The sequence below is a fragment of the Scomber scombrus genome, chromosome 10 (assembly GCF_963691925.1).
Source record: "Scomber scombrus chromosome 10, fScoSco1.1, whole genome shotgun sequence".
Classification (NCBI taxonomy): domain Eukaryota; kingdom Metazoa; phylum Chordata; class Actinopteri; order Scombriformes; family Scombridae; genus Scomber; species Scomber scombrus.
This window is the reverse complement of record NC_084979.1, coordinates 23,458,703-23,483,099: the sequence shown is the minus strand read 5'-3', so window position 1 is coordinate 23,483,099 and position 24,397 is coordinate 23,458,703. Positions and strand designations below refer to the sequence as shown.

Sequence of the window (24,397 nt, the reverse complement as noted above, 5' to 3'; positions counted from 1 at the left end):
CCCTGTGTAGATATAAAGGGCTCATACACAGGATTAAGAAGATATACAGTATGTCAATTAAAACATACTTATGAATATTATATTATATTTCTTACTGCCTACGAAACAAATGTGTATCAATCTGCAGCTGAAAAAGGTCCCCAACAAATACAGCATGTACTTTGAGAAACATTTGCAAAAGTCTCCAGCTCTTTTGGGCAATGACTATGCTACATACAGTCAAACTACATACAGTATTTTTGAGCTTTCTTTTGAAGATTTACATTTTAAGTAGAACGAATGGTTTGAGTGCCACAGACAGGGTAGAACAGTCTGAGAGACAGACTAAGACATTTGTAATTTTCACAGCATTTGTTGACAGTAAGAAAAATGTAGAATAAAACCAGCCTGTTTCCCTAAAGTTTTTACACTTATGTAACCTACCAAATGCCAGGTGAAGATATAAAGAGATGTCCTTTGCTTGTGCCATTTTTCTTGAGCATTATTGAGACCGCTTCTCCCCTATAATTACCAGATCACTTCTAATACAAAACCAGCAACCATAAATTACTGCCTGAAACCAGCACTGAGGAAATGTATTGCCATGGACAGCGAACAAATTACATTCCTATCTCTCCTCTTGTATGTTTTGAAATTACAAAAAGCCATCTCACTTTCTCTGTGTCTCCCCCTCTCCCTTCCATTTTTACTGATTGAGACTTTATTGATTTCTGGTTCAAGGGCTCATTGCTGGCCAATAAGGAGGGTGATTCACTTAGGGGACGATGATAATTCTCAGTGACACGCAGTAATACCCAAAGGGCTCCAAACTGTCTGGTTCAGCGTTGGTTTTAAGCGAAGAGTGCGTCACATCTTGTCATTAAACAAGCAGATTTACACGGTAATATGCCGACTGTAAGGAGAAAAGAGCAGTTTGAGCTAAGGGGTCTGGGTGTCACTGCTCACAATTTTGCAGTTGAAGAATTTGTACTTTGAACTGTATTTTTTTTAAATCACAGCACCATATTTAAAACACTCTTAACTAAGCTTCAGAAGCTTACATAAAGCAATGTGAAAAAAGAAAACTTCCTCTATGTCAGGAAGGTTTTTAAATAATAACACAAACAACTTTCATTCATTTTTACACCTATATACATAATAATGTACCTTGCCAATATTTGTGCTGCTATTGTAGGTTTAAAATCTTTCTTGATGACAGTGGGAGTGGTGCCAGTCCAAAGACATTATTCAGATAAATGGATAGAGATGGCAAGAAAGAAAGAGACTCAGTAGCATACGACTGCTGCGGTAAGCACACAGCAAATGACTGGCTTCTTCTTGTCTTCAACCGATTATCTAGAGGTCTGATCTACAGTATGGCGTTTTCTTTTTACTTATTTACAGCCATTCATTTCTTCATGCAGTTGCAGCCTTGTAAGCTCAAGGCACATGCCTGAGCCCTGCGGAGTCCCAGAGCAGTGGTGCTGTTTGAACAAGGCAAGGGTGGGGGTGTCGGTCGGACAGTAGAGCATATGGATGATTTTGGATTGCCCTTATGTATTGGACAGGGGTGCAGATTGCTGCATACAGCACCTTATGAGCAGCATCACAAATCAGCCGGTTGAGTAGTGAACGCTGGAGTGGAGGGAGAGATGGAAGATTTAGAGAAAGCGAGGGCAAGGGAGAGGGGAAAGGGGAGGAGGAGGGGGGATCCTTTCAGTGAAAGAGATAGAAAGAGTGGAGAGAGGGAGAGGAGGAGGGGATTGAGAGAAACAGAGGTGGGGGTAGTCACAGAGAGAATGAGTGAGAGTGTGTGTGTACGTGTGTGTGTATGGGAGAACAAGTAGTGCTGCAGTGGAAACAGTGCGAGGAGGACTGCAGTTTCTGGTGCTGATGGGAGAGCGGTCGAGGGACGTTATTAAGGCATTGTAACATTAACCCTAAGTGCCTCTTTAGTGAATGGGTAGCCTGTTGTGGAGAACAGGATTACGGATTTGCAGTTGTGCTGGTAAGGGTGTATTTTAACTCTCTTCTCAGCTTTGCGTAAACAGTTCCTTTAAGGAATCTGTAATAGAATTGTGGGCATGTAAGGATGATGGTTGCTGCTGTAGTTTGGGATTTTTCAAGGCTGCATCTGACTTTCCTTCATCCGTTTCCTTTTTGTTGGTTTTACCACAACGCAGGTGCTGTGTGTATGTTACTTCCTGGTGCGTGTGGTCCAAACTTTACTCAAAGCTAATTCATTCAAGCCTTGTAAAGGGAATGCTGAGCATCCGATGGGTCGTGATCTGCCCCAGGATACAGCTATGGACCCTTGCCTCCATGCAATCTGTTATAATTCCACATCAGGGACTGTTTGGTGATTTTTTTAGAAGGGGGTGTTGTAGCTCTGGATCTAGATTATTCTCATTGATCATGCCTCATTTAGCCTGCCTGGTGGGTGTAGTACCTCTTTCCTGGAGAGTGTCCAAGAGGCTGCCCTGCTGACAGATGCCCTGCTTGCCCCTCTAGGTATACCGGTATCTCTTGCAACCTTCCTGAGAACTGACAAACAACCAAGTGGAGCCAAAATATGACACGATACACCAAAACACCTCAGGTCTACTGTATTATAGTCGCAATGTAGCAAAACAGACACAAGCCACGGTGCTCTTTATCTTTTGAGACTGATTAGGCAGACACAAAAAGAGGCTGACAGTTGTGCTGAGGAGTATGGAGAGGGTGGGGATTTTAAAAAGTGCTGCAGGATGCTCTTTTTTTCCCCGCTGTCTCTCATGGGACATATAGCTCTGGCAGCACCGAGATGACAGTACCAAGGACAAAACCTATCTTGGGATGCTTGTACCTCTTACAGCTAAATGCTTACTCTTGCAGTTCTGCATTATGCCATTAGCATGACAGGGACTTCATTAAATCAAATGTAATTTAGATTCAGTACAATGTGCAGGTAAATTGCAAGCTATAAATAGCTACAGTAGAATTTCTGAAGTATTATTGAGAGCCTGAGGTTTTTCTCACGGTTTGAAGCTGCAGTTTTGAAACAAATATGTTACAATTTTCACAGATTGCACAAAGAGAATTTATTCTTTTGTCATACCAGGGTTCTGTGTCCTGAAGTAACATCTTGAGATCCAAACTAGGTTTAATCTTTCCCCAGAGTCTCTGGTGTTGCAATTATCAGACAGTCAATGGCATGTATTTGGAGCAATCGCATGATCTCTCAGGTTTCAGAAGTGTAGTAAACAAAAACAGTGTGGAGAATGTGAGGGATATTATATGGTCAGTATATGATACATAGGTATGCATGTTTACTCATCCAATATCAGAGTGCAGAGGACTATTTGATACTGAGCGTGCTCTGAAGGTGGCTTTTTGTCAGGCTCTAAAACATTCAGGCAGGCTCATTAAGTCCATACCTCAGGCTGCCGCTCCCAGTAGCACTCACACTGAGAAATACTCTCAGAGTCCCTCATACATAACCAGAAAAATGAGGGGATGCTTTGAAGTTCACCTATCTTATTTCTTTTTTCTGTGGGCTCCTTCCAAGAAGGCAGCTGGTGCCCGGATGCTGGAAGAGCTCAGAGAGGAAGAGAAAGAAAAGAGGCTTATTCTATCTGTGCAGCATGTATCCTGTCTTAGAGTATATTGCTTGAGTGGGTGTGCACTCTTGCACCCACATCACCCATGTCTTCCTACTTCCTGCTGTTTCATTACTGTAGGTAGAAATATTACTTATCTGATTGCATTTTAAAGTGTTTCACAACTAGAAGTGTCATTGAAATGACAAAGCCAACCATATTGGACTCTGAGAATGAGTCAATACTTTTCCCTCTGACACATTAGCACAGCTATCATTTTGATTGCTCAGCTGTTGTGAGCTTCTCACTCCAGGTGAGAGCGGAGCTTTCCCAGTCCTGGCCCCTGCCCATGTGATGGTGTGTTTCTGGCAGACGATAGCAAAGAGCTTCAGTGTTAAATGTTCAGGCGCTGTCACCAGTCACAGTTCCCTGCGGTGCTGACGGGGCATTCTCGCCACTCTTTAATCTTCAGAGGGTGAAGAAAATGACAATTTTTGTTGTCAGACTTTAGCTGCAGATTTTCTGTCCCTCCTTCTCAGCCTCATCCTGGAGGAGAGGATTTGGGATGGTTTAGAGACAGCATAAGGCGCATCAGGGTGACACTTTTCTGTAGAGAATGAGTGAAATAATTTTCAGTGTGTTTCATCATGCTAGAGATGTGTTGTGTAATGCTTCAAAAGTTCAGAATTTACATTGAGATTTACACTTATATTTAGTAGTTAGTTTAAAGCAACAGTGTGATATTTTGGGAAATGCACTAATTCACTCACTGGTGGAGAGTTATATGAAAAGTTTGATACCTCATGCTTGTACAGTAACGCCTTGCTGCATCATAAAACGGCTGTGACGCAGTTTTGTTCTGTCCTCTGCATGTCTTACCCCACTGGGAGCATTTCAGAAGCGGAGTGTTTGCTCCGCCAGCACCAGATAGAACAGAGCCACCCCTCTATTTGGAGAGGAAGCCAGGGATCGGGGCAGTCATGGCAGCAGTGGTGTCATAAAATCTTGTGATTTTTTTACTTCCAAGGTGAACTTCTCATTGTCCGTGGTGACAAATATCATCTGTTTGCTTGTGTCTCTTTTAAACTGAGTAACATGTTCCTGTGTCTGACCGCCAAAAATAGGCTAGGTGCGTATTTTTAGTGGAGCATAGAGCTGCTTCTGGGATACTTCTGAAATGCATTGTGGCGCATCTGGTAGGATCACAAACATTCATTCAAGTGGCCGCAATCAGCTCCTGCGACCGCGTCGGAGCCGGGGCGCAATGCAGATGTGCCCAGTGGAATCAAGCCATAAACATGAAGCTACCACAAGCTAATTAGCTTAGCCTAGCATAATGGCTTAGCTTAGAATACTTAGCATACTGTCCAATTGTAACAACAAAACACTTTGGTGTATCATCACTGCTTCTAGCTGATATGCTATATCTTGTTGTTTATTTAAATCCGTACAAATAGACGTGTACTGTTAAAATTATAATTCGATATTTCTCAGGGTTTATGTGCCAGCAACTTCTTTGAGCCTCTACTGGTTGCCTGGCAACTGCTCAGACCCAAAAGATGTGCAGCACATAAACCGCCATAAATCAGTTGTCATTTTTACACTTTTTTTGCACAGATTTAAACAAACGAGATATAACTTGTTAAGTCGTGAGCTTTAGAGTTGCTGGTAGGCGAATTTTGTAAAAGCTGGACAGAGCCAGGCTATTTGTTCCCCATATTTCCAGTCAATGTGCTAAGCTAAGCTAACTGACTGTGGGTCATATTCAGCAGACTGACACGAGAGTGGTATCTTCTCATCTAAGTATATTTCCTAAAATGTCAAACTGTTACTTTATGGCATCGATGTTGATTTCCCAACTTGAAAAAGATTCTCTACGTATTTTCCTCTTTAAAGTAAGAATGTCAGAAGATGTGGTGTATCTGCAATTCTGCAGAAACCCTCTCCTCTTCCCTATTTCCTCCACACAGCATTACATGCATATTGGGTCACTATCTCTGTGACAGAATTATTAATCGACCTATCAGGGGAAGAGGGAAGGGGGTTGTGCTGAGGGGGAGAGGGAGTATGTATGGCAACTGGCTGTAAATGATCCCTGCAGCTCCTTGCTCAGCATTCAAACTCCGGCACCTCCCACCTTCTTTTCAAGGAACCCTCCTGATAATAGCTGAGTCACATTCAGCTGTAGGTGAGAATAAGCATTGTTTTATCTACACATGCAGGTTTGTGAATGACCCTCTCTGGACCGTCCTTTGGGCCAGCATACAATGAGATATATGAGGGAGAGGCTTTTCTCTAATTCTCTTTATGAGATAATGTGCATGGCTCCTTTTTGACATCCTTATCTCAGTCACTGCCCCCCAGCTTAGTAGTGGCACTAGCAGGATTTCCTGAACTAATTGCATTTTGTTGACATAAAAGGTATAATAGCCATGTTGACATCTCTGACTGATGGTCAGTCTCTTCTCATGGTATTCTGTATTTGAGCATCCCGAGTATTTGTGCAGTCCTGAGGCAAAAACAAAGGGTTTGATGCCTGTTGCCTCAGTAAATGTCCTGGATGGTTGCATAAGCAGTTCTGCTTACTGTGTTGGAGATCAGTGAATGTGTATATTTTATCTTGTATGTTGTTGTAGAGATCACCATGCAGGAAAAAAATCATTGACTCATGCAGTAGTTAACTGGAGGTAACTCCAGTTCAATGAGTATGTGCGTAGCTAAGGGGCTTCACCATTAATTTAATCCCCACAAGGCTCCACTTTGGCACCTGAGAAACTTTTCGGGGCCGGTATAACAGCAATCAAGGACACTGACCCTTTTAGAGATGAGCATTTGGCTGATCGGCAATGGGCTAGAGGGACATGGAGGGGAAAAGGCAGACCCTAACTGTATCCTCGATGAGAGGCATTCCCTTGTCCTATTCCCAGCCCTCAACAGTGGAATATGGTCTGTAAGCCACTGGGGTCTTAGCGGTCAGCAGAGACACCACAAACACTGTGCATAGTTCAAGATTGGTGCCATCTTGGGACAGAAGACACAAGGGGCGAGACCTCCTACAAGGCTGGGCGAGTAGGCCTGCAGTGAAATCCTTAGTGGGAGTCTTGGAAAGTGGCTGAGGTGGTAGGTGGGTCACCATCTTGTCCACGGCTGATTCAAAACTCGGGCAGATCATCCAGTGGTGATAGCGGTGGGATGGCAGCGGGTCTTCTTTGAAGAGGAATGCAGAGTCTTCCTTTTTAAAGACACAATACTCAACCTCCTCGCCATAGTCAGCCATGGGTTCGATCAAGTCATCACACTCTCTGCTGCTGGAACGGGGCTGGTGTTAAGGGAGCGGACAGACTTGGTAAAGGCCAGCTGATGCTCTTGAAATCTAATTGACAGGATTTTGTCAGTTCCTTGTTAGTTGATTTTAATACCTTAAGTATAGTTAAGTCAAATTACAGTCTCCTGAGAGATGCTTTGCCCTCTTTCACTAATCTATTGTGGCAGTATACTTGTAGGCTTTTGGTCAAGAGTTTCATAATCTTTCTCCAGCACACGTTTTGTACTGTGTGCTATGTGTTAGGACTTGCCAGAGCTTTTGTCAGTCTCTTGGCTCTCTACCATGAAATGACAAAGAGGAGGTGTTTTGTAACTACACTTGTAGCCTACCTTGCAGAAATCTGTCTCTGCCACACACTTAGCATTTATCTGACTGTGTATGCCAGCGGAAATCTGTTCAGCTGCATTACGGTACACTGACTCGTGGACAAGTAATGAAGACTGAATACAGAATATCTTTATGCAAAATGGTTCAAAACAACAATACTGGGCAAATGAATAACCAAAGACAAACTAAAATGTGAAAAGAAGCATGCTTTATAGTCAGTGGCACCTCTCAGCTCAATATTTTGATTAAATACCTAGTTAAATAATACAGAGCATTTTTCAAAGGCTTTATCAGTAATGAGTTAATTTAATGAAAGGTTGTAGAAATGACAATTACATTATAATGATTTTTTTCTGCTTATACAACTGAATATATTCTTAAGTTCAGCCAAGGCCAAGTTCTACACAGTATTTCATCCTTCACTGGTAAATAACAAGCCATGCAGCCATCAGTATCCCCCCTGTAATCCTATTAAAACTTGGCCAAAATGAGACCATTATGACTGTGGGAGCCCCAAGTCCATTTCAGCAGGACTGAATTATCATAGAGTAGCAAGAGTTCAGGAACAAAGCTGTACATTATCTCTAATTGAAACAAGTCCACCATCTCATCTCAGCTTTCTGTCTACAGCAATGCTCTGTCTGATGGATCTATTACAATATGATGCTCTGTGTTCTCTAAATGTTCCAGTGCACATTTCTTCTGCTGAAATCCAGTCCAGAGAGATCAGAGGTCAGCTGTGACTCAGTGGCAGTCGTGCCAATATTCCCTTCCCCTTTCTTCAACTGTGTTTATCATAAATTTGAGATGCGTGTGGTGTCTTATTACAATTACCCTTTAAATGATAGCCTCTATATCTTATGCAATGTGGATACTTAAAATAGCTCAATGGGATTTAGATGAAAGAGTCACTCGGCACGAAATGTGCTAATACAAAATTAAAGCACACACATACACACACACGCACACACACACGGAACAGAAAGAGATAATCTGCCTTCCTGTGAAAGAAATACCTCTTTGCTTAAAGGTAGCATTGGCCTGAATCTAAAAGGGATCAAATTAAGAGTCTCTCTAGTATTTAAAGTCTTGGAAGTCACTAACTTCTTGTACATTTTTAAATAATACAGCCCAGTTTACTGAAGTAGCAATCACATCAGTGAGACTTAGAGAAAATGAAGCTGCACAGGATGCACAGCTAGTTCAGCTGGAGGCCAGGCACTCCACCCACCCACACATAACCCGTAATGTCACAGATGGCAGGGGCCTCAGTGGGGGCTGAAATGATTTCATCGAGGTCACATTATTCAGATTGCTTTTCGTATCTTTGAGGACCCTGGTCCTCTGGTGCCCTGTAACAAGCAAGCAGCCATTGCTTTCACTTCTCTTTGAATACAACAACCTTTTCACAGTGCATAATATTCAATACTTAATTTGCCGCCCCACTGCTCATGACTGTTGCCCCCGAGCAGCAGTCACATGACCTCCATGACCAGTTTTCTACTTAGTCACAGAAGCCATTTTGAAAGCGAGTATTAAGATGTTTCTGGGATTTGAGCCATGTGCTCCATTTAATTGCAAGTAGGGATGGAAATACACGTTTAAAACAGACAGCCGCACACACGTATACACGTATAGATTGGCCAATGGCAGACAGCTGTGTGAAGTAGTACAGAGGCAAGTTGTCAGGACCGAGGGGAAAACAAAGGACTTCGCCGTCTGGCTGTAGATTGTTAATTGCTGTTCAGGGGTACTTGTTGTTGTGTAATGAAACAGCTGCATGACTTTAGCTCACTCTCCTTGGGTTGTTTTCTCTTGGCTCTGACCTGGGTGCTAATAAGCCCTCGATAAACACAGTCCGCCGCACACAGAGCTGTTCTGTCTGCAGGCTGGGGTTTTCCCGTCACTGGGGAGGATGTCACACTATGTGGTCTCTGGGTCATCACATGCATGACGTCAGATAAGGAGAATGCAAGAATCAAAGTGGTACTATACCACAAATAATAAAGGAGAAGATGCAGATAAGAAGAAGAAGCTAAGAGAAAGATTTTGGAATTTACTCAAGCAGTGCTCAAGCAATTGAAGAAATTTAAGCAAATGTGTTTTTCCATCACAAAACCAATTAATTGTTGTTAGGCACATTAATAAATGCATACGTATGTAAAAATGTCAGATGGAATTATTTTTGAATGAAACATGCTCACAACATTCCCTCAGAAAACACAGCATTTCCCTAATTTCTGCAATTCACAGTTGTGACTTTTACACATATTGAAGTCATCTGTCTTCACCCTCATGCGTCTCAGCTGGTAGAGTTTAAGAGGCACGTTTAACCTTTATGTATCACAGTACATTTTCAGTAAAACTGCAGTGTTAGTATGTGGGGTTGCTGTATCCAGTTTGTTTGTACACCAAAGATAAAAGTGCTTGATCCCCATCCAACTCAGAGCAGTGTGTTTAGTGATAAGGGCCAGATCATGCCCATAGCTGCGCTGCTCTGGGCCGTGGAGCAGAGCCATTTTGTTTTAACTTATTCTGATAACTCAAACGCTAGCGGAATGAGATGCACTTTGGGAGGTGGAGCTCAAAACTCCCACAGAGCTCAGTAATCAAGTATTACATGAAATACGTATTGGATAAGGGCTGTATTAATTATTTTATTCATTTAGGGGTACGTTTACCGAGTGTAAATGCTCTTGTTTCCACAACACCCTGCTCCACACTCTCACAGTTACACACATTTTCACCTGGAAGCTGCCCAATACAATCACAGCCTGATCTGTTGCCCACTGAGCACCTCCACTGAAGCAAACAGGGGTTAAGAGCCTTGCTCAAGGGCATCTCAGCGGTGGCAGCAAGCGAAGGGCAAGCAGCGCTCTATTAATTCCTTTCTGAGATTGAATCTGTTGGTAGTGAGATTGAACACGCTTCCAGTCAGAGTCACAGATTTTTTTTTCCGCTTTAGGGCAAAGATAACTTTATACAAGCTCTAAGTGTGAAACCTTTGCATCTCTCTATTGTATCTAGTTGTTTCTGAATATGAATGATTTCAGTCGCTGTTTTTTAGCTGCACTAGCTGCGTCACTTCAGGGATGGCAGTGTCAATCTGTCCGTTGTTCCACCACTTTGGTCCAGACTGAAATATCTTAACAGCTAATCAATGGATTGCCATGAAATAGACATTCATGGAGCCCAGAGGATTCATTGACTTTGGTCATTACTTTGGTCTGACTTTTCCTCTAGCACTACCATTAGGTTGACATTTGTGGTTTTCAGCTAAATGTCTCAGCAATTATTGGACGGTGTACCATTAGTGGTGCACACATTCATGTTCCACTCAGGATGAATTGTAATAACGTTGGTGATCCTTTGACTTTCTATCTTGCGCCATCCTCAGGTAAAGCATTTTAACTTTTTGTTACCAGCAAAACTAAAACATTAAATTTGCCTCAGCAGTACTTTGTGTTTAGGGCTAATTAGCAAATGTTACCATGTCAACAGGTTTAACTAAGATGGTGAAGATGATTATTATGGAAAGGGAGTAATGCCCACACACTTACTCCGGAGCTACAATTCAAATTTTAATTCAAATAGACTAGTTTTGATTCAAAATTGACCTGACAAGGATCCCTTTTGGACAGAAACATTGTCTATTTGAATTAAAATTTGCATTGTAGCTTTGGTGTGCAGGCGTTAGTCTTTTTCCATTGTTGTACATTCCATCTTCTAATAGCCCTGCACCTACATAATGTGCATATAATTACACCACTTTCTTATTAAGATGATGATTATACCTGCTAACCATCAGCATGTCAGTCATTTTTAGTATGTTAGCATGCCAGCGCTTGCATTTGGCTAATAGAAACCTACAAAAAGTCTCACAGAGCCATTAGCCTGGCTGTAGGCTGTTAGTCTTGTTAAAAGGCTCTGAAAGTGTGAGACTGCGTTCTTCAAAGAAAGAAAGAAAAAGCTGTTTGTGAAGTTGATTTTTCTGTAGTGAACGCTAAGAGCTCGCTGTGAAACAGGACTAATGGCTGTCATAAAACAATAGCGCAAGTCCGTGTCCTTTCTGTCCGTCCTCACTGTCGCCCTCAGAGTGGAGGAGATAAAATGCTTGAGCACATATCCATGAATGTTAATTGAATCGGTCTGGCTTGGCCCGATGTGAGGGACAAACATGATAAAATGTACATAAAACTTAGATGTAGGTGAACACTTTTAACATTAAATATATAAAGTACTCTATAATAAAGAGTGGAGACAGTGAGGCCTTTTATTGCTGTTTTATGAAGCAATAATCAAATGTGTGATGGGTGAAAGTGATTCTGAGTCATTTTCTAAATATTCACAATAACTCATTTGAATGCATGTACTTCAAGCCCCTTCCCAGGACATTATCTTTAGATGCTGGTCGTTTGTAACATCAGCCTGCATAACAGCAGCGCGTTATTTTAGACACATATATTTTAAAATGACTACACTGGTTCAGGCCCTGAATAATATAAGAGTATCCTTCCAGTTACCAGCCTGAATTTGAATAATTCATACGTAGCAATAAATAGAGGCAGCATCTCTGGCACTAACTTGAAAAATTGGCACTTGAGAAACAGGAAATTCCTTCTTTTTTTTTTTTTTTACTTCTTCTTCTTCTTTTTTGCCCGTATCACCATCACTTTAATAAAATCAACAACAGAAGTCTGCTCTTGTTATGCTTGTCATCTTTCGCCGCTTTCCGAATCGCGGTCTCGCCCAATCACTCATCACTCTGTCGACACGCTGCTTTCCAGCTGCACTTGACACACTGCGATTTCTGGAACCGATAAGAGCTCTGATTGAACATTTGTTTGGCCTGTGGAAACACCACTGGAGGATGGCTTGTAGTTGTTCATTTTGTTCCTTTCTGTAATTTAAACAGCTTTCCTGGTCAGGCACTGTCTAGACAAAACAAAGGTTTAATAAATTGAGCATTGATGGTTATTTCTTATAAATATTGTCGGTAATTGATCTCAAATCATTGTCCACTGACCTCACAACCCTGTGATTTATATTGGAATCACTGCAAAATGGCAGACTGTGGTGCAGACTGCCATAATCAATCATTTTATAGAATAAATTCCTGTGTGGAAATTGATTGAATGTTACAAAGGCCGAGGCCTTGGCTGAATCATAAAAAAAAAGATCAGATATCATACATTTCCAAAACTGTGTGCAGCTGTTTTGCACTTCTTGTCTTGTCTGCCATATTTAAGAGTTAGGCTACGTTCACATTACAAGTTAATGGATATTGGATGAATAATATGGATGACTTGGCTGTGCTAGCATCCAGTTGTGGTAAGTTCCTACCAGTTTGGCTTGAATAGAAGCTTCTCCATAAATGTTCAGCAAATGAGACTAACTGATGATGACAGGCACATGCACAGAGAAGTGAGACCAAAAAAAAAACACACACAAATTCCAGTCCGATCGTTCTGACAGTCAGAGATTGAGTGGCCCAGATATGATGTGAAAAAATCTGATTTGGTTTGTTAACAAATAATCTGATCTGATTTGGGCCACTTCGGCTTGTGGTTTAAACGTAGCCTTAGATAAGCATGCTGAACAATCATATTTTGGACAGTATGCCTGATTTATCAATTTACATTCAATTTTCAGTTAAACATTATTAGTCACCTGTAGTGAGTTTTTATAAGATTCTGCTTTATGAATCATAATTTTACAGTTACGCCACTGTGTCATATTGAAGCAACTTTGATGAGGAAAATAAGATGCGTTGAACATTAACTGTTCTCCTGGAACATAAATTGACTTGATTTATATGTGCTTAGAGATGCAGCCTAGAATTAGGTATTACAATTTCCTTTCTGAATGTTACATTAGATACAGTATGTGGGATTCAGTTGGATTTTTGCCCATCTGAAGCTTTGAAAATAGTTTCATTTTTCACAAGCAAGGTGCTTACAGCTGTCTTTTTATGTTTTCTGTTTGTGACATGCATGGACATTTTGCCCTTAGCAAAAAAAAGAAAAAAATAGATTTGACTGATGATGATTTCTATGGGGGTGTATTACACAACCTACTGTGTGTGTGTGTGTGCCCGCGCCTCTCTGTCAACAAAATGTTTTAACACTGAAGTGTTAGTGATTTGAATGAAGTTTTCGGGTATGACAGCGAACCTTGCCATGTCATTTTCCATCATGTAATTTTCTTTTGCACTGTGCACCCAACAAACTGCAGAACTAACTGCAGTAAAGACCATTTCTGGAAGGATTATGGACTATTTGCTTATTTTTTAAATAGTATTTGTCTCATGTAATAGAGATCTTGAACTCAATGAGGCTTCCAGATGTAGTAGAACAGGCTAGCAGATGTGAACCTTTTGAAAATGTACTCTATCAACACCATCAGCAGGTGCAGGATAAATACCTTGTTTTTCATCTAGTATGACCTGCATGTTACCCCAGTGCTCCAAAGTTACGAGACGACTTTATCTAAGGCTACTTCCTTTTAAAAAAATATTACATAATAACACATCGCAAGACAGGAGGAGGCAGGGATCAAACCACTAATGTGATAACAGCTGACCCTTTCTACCACCTTTCTACAGCCACCTTTTGATCCTTTTCGTTATTTATAGAACTTTCAGAAGACTTACAGTTCACTGTCTCAGCTTGGTCTTTAATATAGATACTGGTCTTGAAGCAGCTCTGTGCACCAAACCTTATTCATCCATTTAGGTAATAAGCTATTTTTGGAGAAAGACTGTGAATCATTCCCTCTTTTGATTGTTTCCTTGTAAATTTTGGCATGATTATCGTTGTTATAATCATTATTGTTTTAGTCATATTACAATAAACCTGAATTGGTTTGAATTTCTCCACAAAAATTAAAACTGGCTGAATGATTCAATCTTTTAATCAGCTGCTAATGTGCTGTGGGGGAGGTTAAGTCATTGGCGGTTGGATTCTCGGTTGGATGTTTATTGGAGCGCTGACCTCTCTAAATGACAGTGTTTTCATGCTGTTTTTCAGGGACTGTGGGTGCAGCCTAAATGACGAAGTGGAACTTGTTCAAGCATCAAACAACGCCCATGGTAGCTGCTCAGCCAACGGGGGCCAGTGCCTTGACTGTGACCCCAGCCCCTGTCGCATTAGTCTCTGCTGACAACACCACCGAACCAGTCGACAAGAACGATGCCTTCGATGAGATCAAAAACAAGTTTCTGAATGAGATCGACAAGATCCCACGTGAGTAGCCAACCAAACTTCAAACCTGTTCCCATCAACCAACCTGTATTGATGTGACTCTCAGCAATGATTTTGGAATTAGATTTTCTCTTTTGCTGCAGGCATCAGCAGCCTCATAATGTCTTTATTCAGTATTGATCACTGGCTGCCTTTCCTAATGGTAGAGAAATCAAATTTTCACCCAATCTAATTGTTAACCTAGCACCTCTTACTAAATATATTTGGCCCAGGACATGATATGGAGAGGCTAAATGATTGGTTGGTCAAATGTCAAAGTATTTGCTTCTTTCTTCTGTGGATGTGACTGTGCCATCTATACATTGGTCTGTATATTCTCCTCAGTGCCGTCCTGGGCCATCATTGCCATTGCCGTGGTCGCTGCTTTACTCATTCTAACATGCTGCTTCTGCATCATCAAGAAATGCTGTTGCAAGAAGAAGAAGAACAAGAAGGGCAAGAAGGGGAAGGGGGACATGGGAATGAAGAACATGAAAGGGGGAGAGGTATGTTCCACTGCGGGGGTTCGTGTTGCAGCCGCAGGATTTTACACCTTCACTGTGTCAGAAGAAAAGCAAACCACAGACAATTTTTACCTGTTTACGAATCTATTATGTTACAGCTTTGGGACTTAAAGTATATTAGAAAATATACATGTAGCTATAAGCATACAACTTACAATAAGCAGTACATTGGAGCAGTACTTCTCATGCTATACATTTTAGTCCAGCAACTATGAAAGAATAAAGTTAACTGTATGTAAAAGTATTTGATTAAAGATCATTAGCATAGCATAACTTTTTGATGTCTTTCTAACCCAGTTAGTACATTCTCCGCAGGTGATAATGACATTCTTTAAACCCACCATGATTATCTTTTGTTTTTTTCTTTCTTTTTTCTTTTTTTGTTATTTATTGTATTTTGTCATTGATGTATTGTTGCTATTTCTCTTACTTGTGCTTTGGGATTTGAGTGGAAAATGACATGACTCTTAATCTATTTAGCCCAAACATTGTTTTCACAGCCATTAAAGAGTAATTATGAAAATTTGTAGTTAGCATAATCCTGATGTTTTAGGCTTATAATCATTATTATTATTATTATTATTATTATTATTATTATTATTATTATTATTATTATTATTATTATTATTATTATTATTATTATTATTATTATTATTATTATTATACGGACATGATTGATGATTTGACATACTATTTTCAGGGCAATAAGGCAATAATGCATCTAAAAGTGCAGTTATTTAAAAGCACAATGGCCCTGCTGCACAAGATATGATTGTGCTAATGAGGAGGCTTTTCTATCTGTCATTTTCCTCGCTCCCTACAGTGTAGCTGACTGCATTTGCTGTGATTACCCTTCTTTGGTGTCTGCTGTGAGTTCAATCTCTTCCTTTGTCTCTGCTCTCCTCCTTCCTGCTTTGTGTCTTATGTGTGCTCCGTGTATCTTGACTGTGGTGGACTTCTCTGCCTACGGTAGGTCTGATAGCACGCGGCACCCCTCTCTGGCCGCTCTAAGTAAGCGCAGACCAGGGCAGGGGGGAAGCGGTGGGGGTGGGCTGGGCTTGGAGGGATGGATTGCAGTGATGATGACAATGAGTGCTATGGCTTCCTTAGTTTTTTGCAAGCTTAGGTGCTGCGGGTGCTTGAGGAATCTATGGGAGCGATTAAGCTGCTTCGCAAAAAACCACTGAACTGATATGCCGCACCAACTGCTATGTCTTGAATATATAGAGATTGCAATTCTTTAGCAAAAAACAACAAAAACAAAGACTTGTTTAATTGCAGATGTTTATGGTTTGAAATGAACATGAAACTCATCCTTTGGTTGAGCCTTTGAATGACGAGTGCACTCAGCAACTCACTAGAGATCACTAACATGCATGTGCAAGGGGTAAGCTGGATATTTGTCAAACAATAAAATGAAACTTTACCTAACTGAGAGCTTAGAGCATGTTTCCACCTTGACAGGCCTTAATTGTGCAACACAACCAAAAACTGACACCTCACACACGTTACAATCTCTCTACAGAGATAAATTGACTTGAATCTGAAATTTTACACGCTGTGCCCCACTTGTGCAAACATGCTCCGAGTTCCATGACAGATAAAGCTGTTTGTATCTCTTGACAAAGACCAGCATATGCCCTTGCAGTAGGTACCATTGAATGGCCACAACTTGACTTGAGAGTAACTTTCCTGGATGACCCATGCTGCTGACATACTAGGTGACAGTCATTGATGCCCTCTCTCCCCTGAAGCACTTGGGTCTCACTGAGGAGAAATGGTGGGCCAGAATGTTTGCCCACATTAGCCGTCAACTGCAGAGGCCCGATTTCAGTCAATCCAAAGATAATTCTACAATGAACTGGCTGGTTTTATCACACATTTCATATAATATTACCTCAGTACTGATCTTGTAATTCGCCCCATGGAGTTGACCAAAGGGCATACATTCAGACATACCATGTCTTTTTCTTTGAACCCCCACTGGAAGTTTGAGAAAAACTGATAATTCTCAATATAGCATGATCCCTCCATGGATGTGTGCATTTCACTTAGAACACATGTACAGAAATTTTTGGGCCAAAAAGACAAAAATTTGTCTCAGAGGTTTTGAAAACATAACTTTTATCTGTCCTCTTTAGTTGTGTCCTCTAAGTTTATAATACATTTGACATCAGAGAGTAACCTTTCCTTGGATCCTGCATTGTGTGGCCTGGCATGCTTGAATGAAAAGCATTTATAATAACAAAAATAGAGAATGTCACAAATAAGGATTATTGTGTGAGAATATGTGTGTTTTTGAGAGAGCGAGAGAGAGAGGGAGAGGGAGCGGGAGAGGAGAGAGCGTGAGTTTTTAAGCATGCATGAGAGCCTGCATGTAAGCAATTGTGTGTCTGTGTGCGTGCGTGTGTGTATGTGGGTGTAGAGTATGATATGTAGTGTGCGACAGTGTGTGTATTCTCTGTGTGTGTGTGCCCTGTTCCTCTTCCAGCTCAGCAGTGAGTAGCTGGACCCTCCAGTCTTGTGAAGACATCAGTGTTTTTTCAAGAAGACAGCCATAGGAAAGTAGGCCATACTGAGATATTATCCAGCTTCATACAGTTTACTTTAATATTCACATGAGGATCATTTGATTAGTCTTGACTGCCTCTAAAAAGATGAAAGAATCACTGGGTGGGATGTAGCGGCAAGATGGACGATAACACAGGACTGATTACCACAGAACCAGTTAACTGTTGGTTAACTGCTGGATTTTGTTTCAGCATATGATAAAGAGTTACAGTTATTCACATTAGAGTATTAATTCGAAAATTTCGAATATTTTTGGAATAACAAAATGAGTCTTAAACAGATAAATTGTGAAATATTTCAGTAATTCAGTTTCAAACAAAATCCCATCAACATTACGAGTGTAAACAGATTAATGAGACTTTGGGATGTCAGGAGAAGAGAAACAGCAAACAGTGATATTGTCTGGCCTGAAGTAAACCTGTTTGCCAAACAGCTTACACTATCAGATGGCACAGCGGGTTATCGGAGGATATTTGCCTGCAGTTTCATCAAGTTTTAGAGCGTTTCAAGGAAGGTGTCAGGAATCACTGCATCAGTGGTTTGATCAGATCACATCTTTTCCTTGTAGCTCTGTCCTTCAGCTCCTCAGTGAGGACGTTCTGCTTCTTGTGACAGCTTATATAGGAAACACTGTACACGGGGTGGACAAAATAACACCAACCTTACGCATAGTGCAATGCAATGCTATAAATCTGCAATAAATAGAAGATTTTTTAACCCTTACATACCGTTCATATTATACATATATACCATTCACAGTAAGCCCTCATAATTAGTCCATATACCATTCTTGTGGACCATAAATCTAGTTTTCATTCCCCATGCCTTTTCATGCCTCATCAGTCAATAATACATGGGTGATTAATCCTTAATCAAGCTTTTAGAGAGTGTTTGGGTTTTACGCTTTTTGTTTATGGACAAACATTCACAGTCTCACTATATTGTTGTGCACTGTTACATAAAACAGGAGAAAATAACTCAATGATTTAATTGAATCTTTGATTTGAATCTGAATTTTTTCAATATTTGAATAAATAACAGATCAAATTTCCCCAACAAACAAAAAAATGTATTAGCTAAATATTCCAATTTTTGTACATCCTGGGTTAGTTTAGGAAAACTTCAAAACTTAACAGTATATAAGGGTTCAGTTGAAAACTTCAGCTATGTGTCAAAAAGGCTGAAGTTTGTTATGTTTTAGGGAATAAAAATGTTTCATATGACTTTGGCTCATCTTTGCAGATACAACTTTTCTCTGTGTGGGATAAATCATCACAATCTTTGAAACTTTTTTAACAGCTTAATATGACTCATTTGGGATGAGTCATACTTGGGATTTGTGTAGCTGCCTGTGCACCCACATCGAAGTTCCTTTAAAGTTAAAGTCCTGTTTTGTGTTGCATTTCTGTTATTTTGTCCACCCCTTGTAGTATCACAATTCCACTGAGTCACATTAAATTGAAAAATCAATTAGCAGTAATTAAGGTTTGACAATCATCTTTTTTAAGATAAGTTAAAAGAAAAAGAACTTCCAGAGGTTATTGCACGATTGTTTTATTAGATTGCATTTCAATGTAAGGTGTTCCTGTTTTTCTGTCCACCCTTTGTATTTTGACTTTTTATATTCTGTTGTTTCTCTCTTTCTCTCTCTGTCTCTCTCTCTACTCATTGCATGATAGCACAGAGCTCTATTGAAATGGCATTTGTACAACATTTTGTAGTCCAGGAGAAATTCACTGCCTCTGATTTTAGCTTACTTGCTCATGAAGAAAAAAAAACAGCAAATGGTGTCACCCAAGAAATAGTGAAATCAAGTCAGGTTGCAACCGTGGTCATCGATGAACAGATTGCACTTGTAACACCGGGGTGAGCGGTGGTAAGTGGCAGGTAGGTGTTGTGACTAAACTGATTGCTGATGTCCATGGTTTGGTAATCAGCACAGCAGCAGACTCAAAACCATCTATTCACTCTTTCTTCTGCCGCTTGCTCCCTTTCTGTTTTTTGCAGAAACAACAGGATGATGATGATGAAGAAGATGACGTTGAGCCTGGACTGACTGGAGATGAGAAAGAGGAAGAAGTGAAGGAGAAAGAAAAGCTCGGGAAGCTGCAGTACTCCATTGATTATGACTTCCAGGAAAACAAAGTAAGACTTCAGTAGTTTATTTTACACTTTCTTTTCAAAATGAACTGGTCGAAGTTGAAGCAGAGCCTTCCAGTTCTTATGTAAGCATCATGTGCTACTCTTTTCCTCAGTCTTTATGTGGCATTTCTCTGGCCTGGTATTTCTTTGTTGATAATCCTGAAGGAAAAACTGGATCAGGAACACACTGAATCTACATCATAAAAGACATTATACACCCTTGACGCTAGCTGTTTAAGCTCCTTCCATCAGGCAGGCGCTACAGATCAATCCGTACATACGCAAATAGACGGAAAAAAAGCTTCTTCCCTGAAAGCTTTGGCACTATCTAACTGAGATTTCTCCTCAGTCTGAGATTAAGACTGATAATGCTTCATGTATAATTTAAGCATGTGCAATATTTATCTACTGTACAATATTTTAAGACTGATAAGCTACCATCATTAGGCACGTGCTATATTTATTTACTATTCACTTTAAGCCACTGATCATGTACAGTGTTTTTACACCAGCCCGCCATGTCATTCAACACTCCAATACACTATTGTTTTATATCTACGCACATCACCTTTACTGTATTTTTGCTGCTGATACTTTGCACCTTGCTAGTTGTATTTTGTTGTTGTATTTTGTCATTAATTGCTTTTTACACTTCATATTGCTTATATTTTGTAGTTAATTGCTTAAATTCTGCACTTTATAGGTTATATTTTTTATATTTCTTTCTCGTTTATTACATGTAAAAATGTGTGAAGTAAATATGTGTAGTCTTAAATACATAAGTATCATTTGCTCACAAGTGAGAGTAAAGTTACTGAATTCTTGAATTGAATTGAAGGAGAAAGGTCTACACTGATGTTTCTCTTCTACCTCCACAGCTGGCTGTGGGAATCCTGCAAGCAGCTGATCTCCTCTCCATGGACAGCGGTGGCACTTCTGACCCTTACGTCAAGGTCTTCGTCCTCCCTGACAAGAAGAAGAAGTATGACACAAAGGTTCACAAGAAAACGCTCAATCCTGTCTTCAACGAGAGCTTTACCTTCAAGGTAAGTTGAAACACCCTGTGGTCACCCTTTTCTTATTACTTATTAAAACAACATGCACGTCAAGCTGTTTGATGTGTTGACGGGTCCTGTTAATAGTGAACCGCTCCTCTTGTCTTTCTCTCTTTCTTTTTTCTCTTTCACTAACATTTCTGGTCAGAAGGGGCAAAAAGCAGCAGACATTTTGAAGGTGTCCGACAGGGAGAATGTGCTAGAGAATCAGATTAAAGGAAAGGGCCACCTCTGGTGCACCTTGCCTGCTGACACAGCTCTTTAAAAACAAATCAAACAGCTTTAGCTTGACAAAGTCAGGCCAGTTCTGCTCAAGCAGCATGATATTAAGTCAGGTGATTTTGAGCCCCGGGCCAAAGTCACAATCAATATGGCTGTATAGTTCTGATCTGTAAATCCAGATGCCCTAACCCTAACCCTTTTTTTTTTTTTTTTCGCGTTTGTAATTCTTTTTTGTATCTAAATCAATAAAACTCAATTGTTTTCTGTCTTCAGATTCCATTCCAAGAGATGGGAGGGAAGACTCTGGTAATGTCAGTCTATGACTTTGATCGCTTCTCTAAACATGATGTCATCGGTGAGATTAAAATACCCATGAACACCCTTGACCTGGCAAAGGCAATTGAGGAGTGGAAAGACCTGGACAGTGCAGATCAAGAAGAGGTATAAGTCATGCTGCAGAATTATTATTTAAAAACCTGCTGATGTATGTTTTGCTTAATTTTTGAGGCCGACCCTTACGATGATATTTGAGAATTTGAGATTATATTTATATAACTGCTGGTAACAATATATCATACTGTATTTGTTTTGTTTTTTAACATAAACAATGATTTTTTAAAATAAAGATCCCTCAAATTTGATTATTGATGTTCTGAAACCAAGATATGTACTAAGTGCAGGTATTTATAATTGAAAACTAAACCTATCAGTGCTCTCTGGTGAATAAACTATGTGATGGTGACAGTCTGTTTCTAATTAGCTTAAGCATATCTTCTTTCTTTGTAATTTTTGTTACTTATTGACTGACATGTCGATACCAATACAGCTGATTAGCTAATGTCAGCTGATAGTACAATGCCTTTGCTAGTCGTCTAACTCTCATACAAACAGCAATCACAATGCAACCTGTGAAAAAGGTTTTAAACAGTGATACACATTTGTTGTTATTCACCTATTTCATATAGAGCGCCTTGAACAACTTGCGCAGTAGATGACATACAGTAGTACAAAAATAACCAGATCACATGAGCATAGGGAGGCAACTTTGCTTGCTGATGAGATTCAAAGAACAGAAAGACACACTTTTCTAACCAACTGCACTGTTTCCTCTGTGGCCATGCAGCCTGTTATGTGGTACTTCAACCGTTGTGCTGCACCAGAATATGAAAAACAGGTTTTAATCAATGAGACAACCTCGTCTCCAGGCCTCCCCAGAGTCATCTTAAGAATGAATACTCACTCTACAGTTAATTTTGCTTGCAGTCTCAGATATTTTATTAACATTAGAAAAAAAGCAGCTAGATTATTGGAATTATTGATATTGAGGGTGCATGTTTAAGATTAAAAGGCACGTGTATGGTAAGATCAGAGAAAATACATAAATTCTGGTTCAGACCTCGGTTGACTTTCCCCCCCCCCCCCTTCCCTCCTTATCACAGCCGGAGAAGCTGGGTGACATTTGCATCTCGCTGCGCTATGTCCCCACTGCTGGCAAACTCACCATTTGTATACTGGAGGCCAAGAACCTGAAGAAAATGGACGTGGGTGGACTGTCAGGTACATGCACAGAACTGAACATCAGACATTGCATGCCCTTATCACACTTGACACTATTTCAGTGTTCAGGTCTTGATAAAAATAGCCACTTGGGTTTATCTGATGTGAAATGTGAATGCTTACACGGGGAGCGCAGTGTATGAAAGGATCGTGCCTTTGAGCTCAGCCATTAAGTCGCTCATGCTCTGCTCACGTGCTGACGCTGCAGTACTCACCATGCAGCAGCTCCCTGCCCCCCCCCGGCTTCAGCACTGGCCCCATCTGTTGGTGCATTACAGCACTGCAACGCAGACATGCATGTACAGTGCATTTTTATCAGCTTGTTATGATGTTGCATTCGTTCCATTTTCAGATCCCTATGTGAAGATCAACCTGCTGCAGAATGGAAAGAGGCTGAAAAAGAAGAAGACAACAGTGAAGAAGAACACTTTGAATCCTTACTACAATGAGTCCTTCAGCTTTGAGATTCCTCTTGAGCAAATGCAGGTAAGAACATGAGCTAATTTGTTAAATATCTCTAACATTTATCAGGGGTGTAAGGAGTATAACATTATCCTACAGTAATAAATGTACTGTTCTAAAGATATTAACTGGGGTCAAAAAATACTATATATGGGTAAAAAGAAAAATGTAAATGTGTAATTAATCCATGTACCTACCAAGCAACCTTCTCATCATTATAATCTTATCATCTGAAGGCTTCAAGCAGGTACTGGGTAGCAATTCTATGCATGTGAAATATACATACATTGCTGTCTTGTTGCCATTGTTTCTTGTATTGTACATGGACATGGTTGGCAACATATAGGTTATGTTTTTCGGGTAAAGTGTGGATGTGAAAAGATGCCCACACAATTCCTCATTAGAATTAGAGTAAAACAAAAAGATGAAACTTTTGAAAACAAGAAATAACAAATTTCCATTTTAGACATAGTTGTAAATGCATAAGCAATAAAATGTACCTTTTTTCCGTCAGTTTATAAACATTGTAAATTAATTTAGCAAACTTTAGAGGCTGTTTGCTGACTTCATGACTCTGCTTTACTTGTAATATTGTATATTTTACCATTTTAACATAATTGTCACATTTGGCCACAGTGTTGACATGACATAGGCTCACTTTATAGCACATCAGTAAGTATATATAGTACATACAAACAATAAACACTAATATTGCTGCACTAATTGATTTCCTACATTGTTAATCTGACAAATAAACTGGCATTAAACATGCAGAAAACATACATTTCAGTAATCCAAGAACAACACAGTACACATAACAAATCAAATCTACAGTGTGTATGAAAATATAAGTAAGCAACACACAAACATTGCATGGATTTCATTTAGATAGTCCCAGTACCCACCACAATGGGACCACTGCACATCCAAACACTGGGCAACTGTGCACTGGCCTAAAAACAGAACAGTATTTGATTTCAGTTACTTTCCACTTCTGGTATCCAGGAAATGTTCATGGCATTTTGAACTTCATTGCAATTCTACCCCCCTCCATTTTCCCAGAAAATCCAAGCTGTGATCACAGTGCTGGATTATGACAAGATTGGCAAGAACGATGCCATCGGGAAGGTCTGGGTGGGAAACAAGTGCGCAGGGGCCGGGCTGAAACACTGGTCCGACATGCTAGCCAACCCCCGTCGCCCCATCGCCCAGTGGCATCCACTGCAGCCAGAGGAGGAGGTGGATGCCGCCCTCGCAGCCCTGAATGCCAAGAAGTAAACTCCCACCAGAACACATTGTCCTCCACTTCCACATACCCATACATTTCCCATCATTTTCCCAGGTCCCACATATCAGTGTATATTCCAGAGAACACCTCTCCAACCTCCCCACCCCTCCCAACCCCCTTTTTCCT

General features: G+C 40.4%; 1 protein-coding gene across 1 annotated transcript; it reads left to right on the top strand.

The window, feature by feature from the left end:
* The first annotated feature begins 1,841 nt into the window (after window positions 1-1,841).
* On the top strand, window positions 1,842-24,371 carry LOC133987396 (synaptotagmin-2-like). Its single transcript, XM_062426749.1, has 9 exons — window positions 1,842-1,987; window positions 14,238-14,453; window positions 14,796-14,956; window positions 19,562-19,690; window positions 20,566-20,733; window positions 21,238-21,405; window positions 22,404-22,521; window positions 22,874-23,007; window positions 24,046-24,371. The coding sequence occupies exons 2-9, from the start codon at window positions 14,258-14,260 to the stop codon at window positions 24,259-24,261; spliced, it is 1,290 nt and encodes a 429-aa protein (XP_062282733.1). The 5' UTR covers window positions 1,842-1,987; window positions 14,238-14,257; the 3' UTR covers window positions 24,262-24,371.
* The last annotated feature ends 26 nt before the right edge of the window (window positions 24,372-24,397 follow it).